General features: G+C 41.2%; 1 protein-coding gene across 4 annotated transcripts in view; it reads right to left on the reverse strand.

Annotated features, from left to right (window-relative positions):
• The window catches only part of LOC110537960 (uncharacterized), a 40,067-nt gene that overhangs the window by 18,019 nt on the left and 8,317 nt on the right, over positions 1 to 13,731 (reverse strand). The window contains exons 2-8 of one of the 4 annotated variants that reach the window (XM_021624448.3): positions 9,418 to 9,487; positions 8,897 to 8,965; positions 8,520 to 8,567; positions 8,181 to 8,312; positions 7,934 to 8,063; positions 6,436 to 6,453; positions 6,137 to 6,172 (exon numbers count right to left, since the gene is read on the reverse strand). In XM_021624448.3, the coding sequence (XP_021480123.2) occupies positions 6,137 to 6,172; positions 6,436 to 6,453; positions 7,934 to 8,063; positions 8,181 to 8,312; positions 8,520 to 8,567; positions 8,897 to 8,965; positions 9,418 to 9,459 (475 nt within the window). In that variant the 5' untranslated portion in view covers positions 9,460 to 9,487. Of the gene's footprint in view, positions 1 to 6,136; positions 6,173 to 6,435; positions 6,454 to 7,933; positions 8,064 to 8,180; positions 8,313 to 8,519; positions 8,568 to 8,896; positions 8,969 to 9,417; positions 9,488 to 13,731 lie in introns of all 4 variants that reach the window. The other 3 variants (XM_021624447.3, XM_090193022.1, XM_090193023.1) reach the window with 3 other exon arrangements.

Below are 13,731 nucleotides of genomic sequence, written 5' to 3' on the forward strand. Positions count from 1 at the left end.
TTTCAGTTAGGATCACCACTTTATTTTAAGAATGTGAAATGTCAGAATAATAGTAGAGAGAATGATTTATTTCAGCTTTTATTTCATTCATCACATTCCAATTGGGTCAGAAGTTTACATACACTCAATTAGTATTTGGTAGCATTGCCTTTCAATTGTTTAACTTGGGTCAAACGCTTCATGTAGCCTTCCACAAGCTTCCCACAATAAGTGAATTTTGGCCCATTCCTCTTGACAGAGCTGGTGTAACTGGGTCAGGTATGTAGGCCTCCATGCTCGCACACACCTTTTCAGTTCTGCCCACACATTTTCAATGGGATTGAGGTCAAGGCTTTGTGATGGCCACTCCAATACCTTGACTTAGTTGTCAACTTTGGAAGTATGCTTGGGGTCATTTTCCATTTGGAAGACCCATTTGCGACCAAGCTTTAACTTCCTGACTGATGTCTTGAGTTGTTGCTTCAATATATCCACATAATTGTCTGCAGCAAAGAACCCCCACAACATGATGCTGCCACCCCCATGCTTCACGGTTGGGATGGTGCTCTTCGGCTTGCAAGCCTCCCCCTTTATCTTCCAAACATATGGTCATTATGGCCAAACAGTTCTATTTTTGTTTCATCAGACTAGAGGACATTTCTCCAAAAAGTACGATCTTTGTCCCCAGGTGCAGTTGCAAACTGTAGTCTGGCTTTTTTTAATGGCAGATTTGGAGCAGTTGCTTCTTCCTTGCTGAGCGGCCTTTCAGGTTATGTCGATATAGGACTCGTTTAACTGTGGATATAGATACTTTTGTACCTGTTTCCTCCAGCATCTTCACAAGGTCCTTTGCTGTTGTTCTGGGATTGATTTGCACTTTTCGCACCAAAGTACGTTCATCTCTAGGAGACAGAACGCGTCTCCTTCCTGAGCGTTATGACGGCTGCGTGGTCCCATGGTGTTTATACTTGTGTACTATTGTTTGTACAGATGAATGTGGTACCTTCAGGCATTTAGAAATTGCTCCCAAAGATGAACCAGACTTGTGGAGGTCAATTTTTTTTATCTGAGGTCTTGGCTGATTTGTTTTGATTTTCCCATGATGTCAAGCAAAGAGGCACTTCGTTGAAGGTAGGCCTTTAAATACATCTACAGGTACACCTCCAATTGACTCAAATGTTTTCAATTGGCCTATCAGAAGCTTCTAAAGCCATGATATAATTTTCTGGAATTTTCCAAGCTGTTTAAAACCTGTTGAGGATATGGCAGACATACGCCCCCTTTGGAGAGATTGGGTACCCCTAGTAAACTGGAAAAAAAATCTTTCAAAAATTGTTAATATATGCAAATAAAAATTATTATTGGATAGAAAACACTCTAAAGATTCTAAAACCGTTGGAATTATGTCTGTAAGTATAGCAGAACTCACAGGGCAGGCATTCTTCCAAACTAGTTTCTGTGGCCATGAAAGTTGGAGCAACTTTGACGTCATGCCCCCACCCTTCCCAACCAGCTATGATTCTGGGGACACTTTCTATCTCTTCCGCTAGATGTCCTCTTTCATTAGAGCTTCAAACCGTTCAAATCGCGCGAGAATTGACCCTATGGGAGTGAAATTAGTGCGTGCCACGAGAGAATAGGCTGTGCGTATGGGCGCGAATTGGTCACAGTCATTCCTTTGTTTCCAGCACTGAAGAGAAGGGCAGACGATGGGCGATTGAATTGAAGTTTGTTTTGCACGTCTAAAACATCATAAAGCTTGCTTCTGCACTTAGTTTGACCTGTTTAGTCGACATATAATGTGTAATTTTGAAGTTTTGATGCGCAACTTATCCGGACCAGAGGACGTTTTGGGTGCATTTCAGCTGATGTTATTAGCAGTAGCTAATACAAAGACGCAAGACTTGAAACCAAACGATGTATTGGGTAAGTATGAAGCCTTCCAGAACATTCTGAACGAAGACCATCGAAGGTAAGGGAATATTTATGCTTAAATCTGTGTTTCTGTTGACTCCAACATTACGTGGAAATGTAGCTTGGAACTGAGCGCTGTCTCACAATATGGAATAGTGTGCGATTTCTGTAACGTTAAAAATAAATCTAACACAGCGGTTGCATAAAGAAGCAGTGTATCTTTCTAACTATATGTAGAACATGTATATTTAGTCAAAGTTTATGATGTCTATTTTACGTTATCTTGCCGCGCTACATAGATTTCCTGCGGGCGTTTTTGAGTAATTTCTGAAGGTGAACTCACTGTAAATGGACATTTATGGATATAAATGGCATATTATTGAAAAAAAAAAATATGTACTGTGTAATATGTCATATTACTGTCATCTGATGAAGATTTTCAAAAGGTTAGTGAGCGATTTATTTTTTAATCCTGCGTTTGTTGATTGCATGTTTTGGCTATTGAAATGAGCTGTGTCTGGTGGTGGTTTTACATATATATGTGCTATGTTTTCGCCGTAAAACATTTTAGAAATCTGACTTGCTGGCTAAATGAACAAGATGTTTATCTTTCATTTGAGCTATTGGACTTGTTAATGTGTGGAGGTTAAATATTTTTAAGAATATTTTTGCGTTCCATGCGCCACCGTTCCAGCTGCACGTGGGAGGGTTGATTCCCAATTGGGAACCAGTATCGTAGACAGGTTAAAGTCACAGTTAACTTAGTGCATGTAAACTTCTGACCCACTGGAATTGTGATACAGTGAATTATAAGTGAAATAATCTGTCTGTAAACAATTGTTGGAAAAATTACTTGGGTCATGCACAAAGTAGATGTCCTAATCGACATGCCAAAACTATAGGTTTGTTAATTTATGGAGTGGTTGAAAAACGAGTTTTAATGACTCCAACCTAAGTGTATGTAAACTTCTGACTTCAACTGTACATGATCAAATACAAATCTTAGAATCAACTATTAAAGACCTCCAGAACCCACTGGATTCTCCAATTACCTTGAATGAACTACAGGACAAAATAAAAAACCCTCCAACCCAAAAAGGCCTGTGTTGTTGATGGTATCCTCAATGAAATTATAAAATATACAGGCCACAAATTCCAATTGGCTATTCTAAAACTTTAACATCATCCTTAGCTCTGGCATCTTCCCCAATATTTGGAACCAAGGACTGATCACCCCAATCCACAAAATTGGAGGCAAATTTGACCCCAGTAACTACCGTGGGATATGTGTCAACAGCAACCTTGGGAAAATCCTCTGCATTATCATTAACAGCAGACTCGTACATTTCCTCAGTGAAACAATGTACTAGGCAAATGTGAAATTGGCTTTTTACCAAATTATTGTACGACAGACCACGTTTTCACCCTGCACACCCTAATTGACAAACAAACAAACCAAAACAAAGGCAAAGTCTTCTCATGCTTTGTTGATTTCAAAAAAGCCTTTGACTCAATTTGGCATGAGGGTCTGCAAAACAAATTGATGGAAAGTGGTGTTGGGGGAAAAACATACGACATTATAAAAGCCATATACACAAACAACAAGTGTGCGGTTGAAATAGGCAAAAAACACACACATTTCTTCCCACAGGGCCGTGGGGTGAGACAGAGATGCAGCTTAAGCCCCACCCTCTTCAACATACAGTGGGGAGAACAAGTAATTGATACACTGCCGATTTTGCAGGTTTTCCCTACTTACAAAGCATGTAGAGGTCTGTAATTTTTATCATAGGTACACTTCAACTGTGAAAGGCGGAATCTAAAACAAAAATCCAGAAAATCACATTGTATGATTTTTAAGTAATTTATTTGCATTTTATTGCATGGCATAAGTATTTGATCACCTACCAACCAGTAAGAATTCCATCTCTCACAGACCTGTTAGTTTTTCTTTAAGAAGCCCTCCTGTTCTCCACTCAATACCTGTATTAACTGCACCTGTTTGAACTCGTTACCTGTATAAAAGACACCTGTCCACACACTCAATCAAACAGACTCCAACCTCTCCACAATGGCCAAGACCAGAGAGCTGTGTAAGGACATCAGGGATAACATTTTAGACCTGCACAAGTCTGGGATGGGCTACAGGACAATAGGCAAGCAGCTTGGTGAGAAGGCAACAACTGTTTGCGCAATTATAAAAAAATAGAAGAAGTTCAAGATGACGGTCAATCACCCTCGGTCTGGGGCTCCATGCAAGATCTCACCTCGTGGGGCATCAATGATAATGAGGAAGGTGAGGGATCAGCCCAGAACTACACGGCAGGACCTGGACAATGACCTGAAGAGATCTGGGTCCACAGTCTCAAAGAAAACCAATAGTAACACACTACGCCGTCATGGATTAAAATCCTGCAGCACACGCAAGGTCCCCCTGCTCAAGCCAGCCCAGGCCCGTCTGAAGTTTGCCAATGACCATCTGGATGATCCAGAGGAGGAATGGGATAAGGTCATGTGGTCTGATGAGACAAAAATAGAGCTTTTTGGTCTTAACTCCACTCGCCGTGTTTGGAGGAAGAAGAAGGATGAGTACAACCCCAAGAACACCATCCCAACCGTGAAGCATGGAGATGGAAACATCATTCTTTGGGGGATGCTTTTCTGCAAAGGGGACAGGACGACTGCACCGTATTGAGGGGAGGATGGATGGGGCCATGTATCGCGAGATCTTGGCCAACAACCTCCTTCCCTCAGTAAGAGCATTGAAGATGGGTCGTGGCTGGGTCTTCCAGCATGACAATGACCCGAAACACACAATCAGGGCAACTAAGGAGTGGCTCCGTAAGAAGCATCTCAAGATCCTGGAGTGGCCTAGCCAGTCTCCAGACCTGAACCCAATAGAAAATATTTGGAGGGAGCTGAAAGTCCGTATTGCCCAGCGACAGCCCCGAAACCTGAAGGATCCGAAGAAGGTCTGTATGGAGGAGTGGGCCAAAATCCCTGCTGAAGTGTGTGCAAACCTGGTCAAGAACTACAGGAAACGTATGATCTCTGTAATTGCAAACAAAGGTTTCTGTACCAAATAATTAAGTTCTGCTTTTCTGATGTATCACATACTTATGTCATGCAATAAAATGCAAATTAATTACTTCAAAAATCATACAATGTGATTATCTGGATGTTTGTTTTAGATTCCGTCTAAATTCCGTGAAAATACATGATCTAAGTGGTTGATAGTTGGTTTTCAGCAATCATAAAAGCCTTTTTATGCCTTTTTTTGCCTTATTAACTTTAAAGAACTATTACAATTGTGATATTTATCAGACAGCATAGGCAGCAGCTCTATAGAGATGAGATGATGACTTGGATTGAAGTAATAAAGACATCAAATATTTTATTAAAGTAATGTGAATAAATTATGGATAATAAGTGATAAGCAATAATGGGTCGTCACTACCATCATGGGACTTTTATGAATTGTTTAATTCTGTGTTGTTACAGCATTTAACCCACATAAAGCATGTGCATCTAATGTCTAAAAATACAATTGAAACTCCAAAAAACGTGATTCTTTTTTAATAATTGAACTAAAACTGACCTCAAAAAGCCATAATCACGGGGCCTCCCAAGTGACGCAGCAGTCTAAGACACTGCTTTGCAGTGCTAGCGGCGTCAATGCAGACCCTGGTTCGATCCCAGGCTGTGTGGCACCTGGACGCGACCGGGAGACCCATGAGGAGGTTCACAATTGGCCCATTGTCGTTTGGGTTAGGGGAGGGTTTGGCTGTCCTTGTCCATTCGTGTTCTAGCGACTCCTGTGGCGGGCCGGGCAGATGCACGCTGACATGGTCGCCAGTTGTACGGTGTGTTTCCTCCGACACGTTGGTGCGGCTGGCTTCCGGGTTAAGCGACCAGTGTGTCAAGTGGCTTGGTAGGTTCGTGTTTCGGAGAGACGCATGGCTCTTCGCCTCCCTGAGTCCGTACGGGAGTTGCAGCAATGTCACAAGACTGTATTGGGTATCACAAAATTGGGGGTAAAAAGTACCAAAAAACGAAGAAGAATAAGGAAAAAAAAATCGCTCGGCACTGATGGTTGATAAGCAACTGCTTGTTAGGGTAAGGGTTACATCTAGGGTTAGTTGAAATGTTATTGATCGTCTGTAGAGCATCTATAGATGGACAATCCAAATGAAGTGTTACCACACACACACACACACACACACACACACACACACACACTTACCAAGTGTAGTTGCTTTTTGGCATCTCACTGCATCAACTAGAGAGGAAAAGAGAGAGATGAAGAACAATGGGTTAAAACGACTAGTTATTGTAAATAAGCGTATTTCCCACACGTATGTACAGAAGGCACACACACATGCATACGTACGCATGGACACAAGCACACGCACATACACTTAACCGGTGCAGTTGCTTTTGGCCATCTATCTGCATCACACAGAGAAGGAAAGGTAAAAACATCCCTCTTTTTAATAAAAATATTTCACACACACACACACACACGCACACACAAATGCTTACCAAAAACATCAGCACATTCTGTAAACAAAACACAGGGCATATAGTAAGAAGGGAGATGCGTTGATAATATACAACATACAGTGCCTTCGGAAAGTATTCAGACCCCTTGACGTTTTCCACATTGTGTTAGGTTACAGCATTATTCTAACATGTATTAAATTGTTTTTTTCCCCCTCATCAATCTACACACAATACCCCATAACGACAAAGCAAAAACATGTTTTTAGAAATGTTTGCTAATTTATATATATATAAAAAAACATAAATGGGTATTCAGACCCTTTACGCAGATGCATATTGGGCAGCGATGACCACCTTGAGTCTTCTTGGGTATGACGATACAAGCTTGGCACACCTGTATTTGGAGAGTTTCTCCCATTCTTCTCTGCAGATCCTCTCAAGTTCTGTCAGGTTGGATGGGGAGCGTCGCTGCACAGCTAACTTCAAGTCTTTCCAGAGATGTTCGATCGGGTCCAAGTCCGGGCTCTGGCTGGGCCACTCTAGGACATTCAAAGACTTGTCCTGAAGCTACTCCTGCATTGTCTTGGCTGTGTGCTTAGGGTCGTTGTCCTGTTGGAAGGTGAACCTTCACCCAGTCTGAGGTCCTGAGCGCTCTGGAGCAAGGATCTCTCTGTACATTGCTCCGTTAATCTTTGCCTCAATCCTGACTAGTGTCCCAGTCCCTGCCGCTGAAAAACATCCCCACAGCATGAAGCTGCCACCACCATGCTTCAGCGTAGGGATGATGCCAGGTTTCCTCCAGATGTGAGGCTTGGCATTCAGGCCAAAGATTTCAATCTTGGTTTCATCAGACCAGAGAATCTTGTTTCTCATGGTCTGAGAGTCTTTGGGTTCCATTGGGTTCTTGGTCACCTCGCTGACCAAGGCCCTTCTCCCCCGATTGCTCAGTTTGGCCGGGCAGCCAGCTCTAGGAAGAGTCTTGGTGGTTCCAAACTTCTTCCATTTAAGAATGATGGAGGCCACTGTGTTCTTGGGGACCTTCAATGCTGCAGAATTGTTTGGGTACCCTTCCCCAATCCTGTCTCGGAGCTCTACGGACAATTCCTTCAACATCATAGCTTGGTTTTTGCTCTGACATGCACTGTCAACTGTGGGACCTTATATAGACAGGTGTGTGCCTTTCCAAATCATGTCCAATCAATTGAATTTACCACAGGTTGATTCCAATCAAGTTGTAGAAACAATGTTGAGTCTCATAGCAAAGGATCTGACCACTGATGTAAATAAGGTATTTCTCTTTAACATTTTTTAGAGATTTGCAAAAGAAAATCAAAACCCGTTTTCGCTTAGTCATTATGGGGTATTGTGTGCAGATTTCTGAGGATTTAATCCATTTTTAGAAAAAGGCTCTAACGTAAGAAAATGTGAAAAAATCAAGGGGTTTGAATACTTTCTGAAGGCACTATCGATGTACTTCATGTAATATTATGATTTTATGCACTGGAGGTCATGGAACCAAAGGTATTTTAAACATTACCATCCTCTTGTTCTTGTGACAAATTATATTTCTGATTGAATGCATCTTCAACCAGACACTTGAAGCCTTTCAAACTGACCAACTCCACGTCAGCTAGACTGTATGTGACATTGGAGACACACTCAGGTTCCTGTTATACAGGGGAAGGAAGAAGAAGAGGCTCAGTACTGGAGGAAGACACACACACACACACACACCACACCACCCACCCACACACACACACACACACACACACACACACACCTACCTTCCCATGCAGACAGGTCAGTAAGTAACATACAGTAGAATTTGTTTTGTCTTCAGTGTAATCTTTGCATTCAAAGTCCTCCTTACAGTTCTCCCCATAGAACCTGCTAAGGGCTTTTGCAACAAATGTTTCCTGTAATAAACATGTGGAAATGACAGCAATTAAGTTTCTAATCCTTTACGGCCAAAACATAGCTTGAGATAAGCTTGCACAACATTGACAGTTTCATAACATTTTGCATGTATGTCAATGGATTCAAGTTCAATTTACACTTGCAGATTTCAAGTTAGGAGTCAGGCTTTACAGATAGAATGTACAGAAATGGAATGGAACCCATACCTCACTTTTGTTCACTCTGAACAAATAGCCCTTTGGCAGACGTTCTACCTTGAAGGTAAAAAGGCAACCAGTTACTTAAAGGTTCAACATCATATTATGGGTTGGCAGTGTAGCCTAGTGGTTAGAGAGTTGGACTAGTAACCGCAAGATCGGTACAAATCTCTCGTTCTGCCCCTGAACAAGGCGGTTAACCCACTGTTCCTAGGCCGTCATTGAAAATAAGAATTTGTTCTTTAACTGACTTGCCTAGTTAAAATAAAAAATAAAATAAAACATATTTTTTTCTTTTTTTTTTTTTAAATGAACCTTTATTTAAGTATGAAAATGCACCAAAAGTTTAGAAGAATTGTGATGAGTAACTAGTGACTATCATTTACCATTTCTGTCAGAAGTTCGTTATGCATGCAGTCATTCGCCTTACACAGACAGGCTCTCCACAGGCACACCTGCTGAGGAGAGGAGAGGCGAGGAGAGGAGAGAGTAGAGGATCAAAGCAGAGGAGAGGAAAGGAGGGAATCCGTGGAGTACACTATGTATCTGTTAATAACCTGAAGAGTGCAATGTGCATAATCATTCAATAATAGTCAATACCCAATTGAATTATATGCAAATTTCACTACAACCACATCAGATAGAATTCAAACCTGGTTTCATTCATCTGTAGCTAAACAAGTAGTGCACATAAGTAGTAGGAGCTGTGTGTGTTTCAGGGTCGCGGTTAAACCTTTTCCAGTCAATTCAGGGTGTCAAAGATTCACGGCCCACTGTTTTACATGATAAAGTGAGCGAAACCCAGATGGGTACTGGTATCTCCAGCTGCAGGTGTGCCTGTCAGTGCTGTGACAGCTTGAATAGTGTCGGTGAGAAATGATGAGGCAATATAGAGTCTAGAACTCACAAAGAGACAAGCTCTGATGATCCATGCCAAGTCACTTGTCATGTTGCCTTGGTAAACATTAGGATTCCCCCTGGGCAGAAAGAGACAGGGGGGGGGGGGGGGGGGGGGCAGGGGGACAGAGAGAGTTAATAAATATTCTTCCTTGAACAATTCTCCCTGCAAAATTTCCTCAACTTTCAGTTAGTACTGGTTTATCCTGACAGAAACATTCCTGACAGACCATTCTTTGTCTGACCGCCATTTGAGGGACAGAATGTTTTTCAAGCGTCACTTCCATCCTTTGTGTGTGTCATCAGTGTGATTGTCTATGCTGTTAATTAAGCACATTTCATATGTTGTGTTGGTCATTAGCAAATACTGTAGATTTTTCAGGAGGTAGGATCGGTTTACTGGTGGCATAACAGTAGGAATGTATTTATCTAACTTTTAATGTGTAACCAAGCAGTTAATATCCTACCAGCTGAACATAACATATACTCATGCATGACCAGTGGTGGAACAAGTACACAATTGTCATACTTGAGTAAAATTATAGATTATATGGTGGAAATTACAACATTATGTTATTCGCATGACTTTATATTAGAATGTATTCTTGTATTAGTACTTTCACAGTCTGGCTGTTCATCTGAGAGGAGCTTCTGATGCTTAACGCTGGCAATTGATTTCCGATGCCTTGGTGATAAAACCTAGACTGCATAGCGTCTGTGTGAAATGCTGGCCTGTTTGCCAGGGCCAAGTACCCCTCCCTGCAGTTTATTGCTCCCACATCGCAGATGAACACTGGACTTCATCATTTGAGGGAAGGACCTAGTGTGCTATGTTACATGAGTATTTCTGTATAAACAATAACCTAGAGACAGAAACCTGGTGCAATGTAAATCTTACTGTCTGCTGCTTGATATCACAATGTACCTGTGTATAATTCTACACATCTGTTATTTGTCATGAACATTCAGGAGGATGCACTTTGCTATAAAGAGCAGTAAACCCAAATCTGCTCATTGGGCTCTCAACAATTACCGATGGGTGGTCGCTGTTCAGCTCTGTGATTGCAATTCTTAATCGATAATAAAGTTGGATTGTTTTGAAGAAATCTAAAAGTCTTGAATCCAAAATATTCCACGACAATAAATGTATAGAACGTTACTCAAGTAAAAGTGAAAGTCAGCCAGTAAAATACTACTAGAGTAAAAGTCTAAAAGTATTTGGTTTTAAATATAGTTAAGTATCAAAAGTAAATGTAATTTGCAAATGACAAATGACATGTAATTAAGCAAAGAAGATGGCACCATTGTTCTTGTTTTAAAATGTCCGGATAGCCAGGGACACACTCTAACACTCAGACAGTATTTACAAAATATAAATTTGTCTTTAGTGAGTCCACCAGGCCAGAGGCAGTAGGGATGACCACATGTTATCTTGATAAGTGTGTAAATTAGACCATTTTCCCATCCTGCAAAGCATTCAAAATGTAATGAGTACTTTGAAAGTACAATATTTTCTTTAGGAATGTAGTAAAAGTTATCAAAAACATAAATAGTAAAGTAAAGTACAAATACTCCAAAAAATTACATAAGTAGTACTTTCAAGTATTTTTACTTAAAGTACTTTACACCACTTTGTATGACAAAGTTGTCTTGAAGACCAAACTCAGGATCATATACTGTACATCACTGTCACAAGGCACTATTCCTTGTAAGATCAATTGACTAATGTTATGACCTGTTTTACTCAAGAGAGGGGAAAGTAATGTATCTGTATTTAAACTAAGAGATCCATTGGTTGCTAAATATAATATTTTACACTTAGTCTTAGTCGTCACTCAGGGGAACAGCTTTGGTGACCGTTGCAACACGCACGCTCTACCCAAGTCTGTAGCCTGTAAACAACAGCCATTGTGATACTTTGCCATAAGCGTTTGTTGACTGAGTGTGGGCTGGTCTAAGTCCAGGATTAAATCCCATTATGCTTTTCAGCGAAGCACCTTTTAAAGGCAACGTTCTCAAGCTCATGGGAAAGGGTCAAGGCATCAAAGAGAAGAAAGGCCCTGAAAAAGGTCACCAAGTTTCAAAGGTCGTTAAAATGGACCTGTGTCACCTAGGGGGTTGAATCAACATAGAAAACGAATTAGACTTGCAAAAATTAATCAACGTAAGGTGCATTTTGTCTTTTTTTGGCCCAACTTTGACCCTAAATCCAATGACATGGTGACATTTGTTTTGTTGATGTCACCTTGAATTCACATTAGTTGACAACTCAGCCAAATGTGAATCCAACCTAGACGTTGAACTGACGTCTGTGCTCAGTGGTTACCTTGATTATGCCAAACAGCTGCTGATACACTTACAGTGGACAGTGGACAATGTACATGTTCTCACTCACTTGGCAGATGTTGTATTTCACAACTGCTCACTCGATGAGCTTAATTGAGTTTGAGAACCAGCTGCAGTGGCTTAAACGTGCCAGCAAAAGCCTACGCTGTGACTGTTTTAATAAAGCCGAGTGAAACATACTGCCAAGAATATCCAATCGTATATACAGTATAGTTTAGCACGTGAGGTGGTTGCTTCCTCTTCGTGGACAAACGTGACTTTTGTCTAAGAAATAAGAGACGATGGAAACCTTGCCTGTGATGTCATTCACCATACTCAAACCGACAACTTCTTCATTTTCCCCACGTGCCTCCAAAAGACTTCCACATCGCAAGTAGCTCAAATATCCACAAAGCGCTAAATAACAAATATTTCTCCCGAGGACCTCATCAGCAAGGCTGTGTCTGCCTTAACATAGGCTGCAAAGTGATCCCCCCCCCTGTTGTACAGCTTTGCCAAGTAAGACCAGATATATTGGAGTAGTTTGGTTTGCAATTATGGCTTATAGTATATTGTCTAACAATGTCTATTTCCCCAGGTTGTAATCTCAGAGGACGTGGGCCAGAGCAGTGTGGATGGCCAATGAGAAGGAAGTACGTGTTAATCCAGAGTACTGGATCGAAGAACAAACAGTGTGGTGGCTCCCAAATAACGCAATAAAGGATTGGTTCGCACCCTCTCTGAAATGGAAGTCATTTCAGCTTCCAAGAATAAAACGGACATCCGGTACATAGCAGATACATTACACTTGGGTAAAAAACAACTGCTGGTTGTTAAAAATGACTGTTCAATTATTCAAACCCTCACCCCACCATTCAGAATCAAAATAGCAACGTGAAGATGTTGAAATCACAGAAGCCAGTGAAAGAGAGGAGATTTTCGAAGAGAAACTGAAAGAATGTAGAAGTGGTACGTTTAAACACACATTGACAGTTTGTGCACATTCAATTTACTTGGCACAGTTTTTATCTCTGTATATGGTCGTGCGTTTTAGAATCGCATGAGGAATGTAATCTGACACCTCTAGCCAGTACAGCCCCAAAGTTATGAAGTTATGTTAGCCTGCAGTGCTGATTGTTACATTGACCCCTTGTCCCTAAACCATAGCCAGTGAACAACCTCCTTGCCTTTTGATAGACTGGGAGGACCTTGTACCGTATTACTTCAGCTGATCTGTTCAAATCTACAAGCGTGCGGGTAGCGGGAAGGTAGCCTCAACCCAGACAGAATCCCTCCATGTTTCACCATCGTTGGACTAGTGAAACAAACATGAAAACTGAGCTGAAATCCTTCTGGATTTCCAGGCTAGGGACTAGGGAGGTTCACTTTGGCATGTTGTCAAATTTTGTTTTCAAGTCATGTGTTTGGGTTGTTTTCATATGACAAATGTGAGTAGAAAAGGGCTGGATGTTATTTTACATTTGCATGTTTATTTACAGGCAAATTCCTACCCAAGCCCCACACCAAAATATGCCCCGAAGCACCAGGAAACCTGTGCCACTGCTACCAAGATACAAAAGGCTAAAGTGGCAGCTAGGGTCAGTCGCAGCACTACCTGGCACAAGGGACTAATCTGAAATTCTTACTCGGAATGTATCCTGCGCGTGGAAGGATACCCTATTGGAGTGATCCCTATTGGAGCTTACATAACCATGGTTACATAAGTAAGCTTCTTTACTAGCTCGGGCCCACATCCACACTTGGCTACTTCAGGAGACTTGTTTTTATGCACCGATATCAGGAACTGGTGGCGAAAAGTTTGATTAAACAATTCAGAGACAAACGAATACATCAGATGACATATTTGAAAACAAATCGAAATATAATCCCAAAATGAGTTTAAACTGTAAATAGTACAATTATGTTTGAGTGAAGCATGAATACAGAAAATGAGTGGGGAATTCACTTCCGGACACGGTAGACTCCTAGACTTCACCAC

The sequence above is a fragment of the Oncorhynchus mykiss genome, chromosome 12 (assembly GCF_057628025.1).
Source record: "Oncorhynchus mykiss isolate SJ-2025 chromosome 12, ASM5762802v1, whole genome shotgun sequence".
In the NCBI taxonomy this organism is placed as follows: Eukaryota; Metazoa; Chordata; class Actinopteri; order Salmoniformes; family Salmonidae; genus Oncorhynchus; species Oncorhynchus mykiss.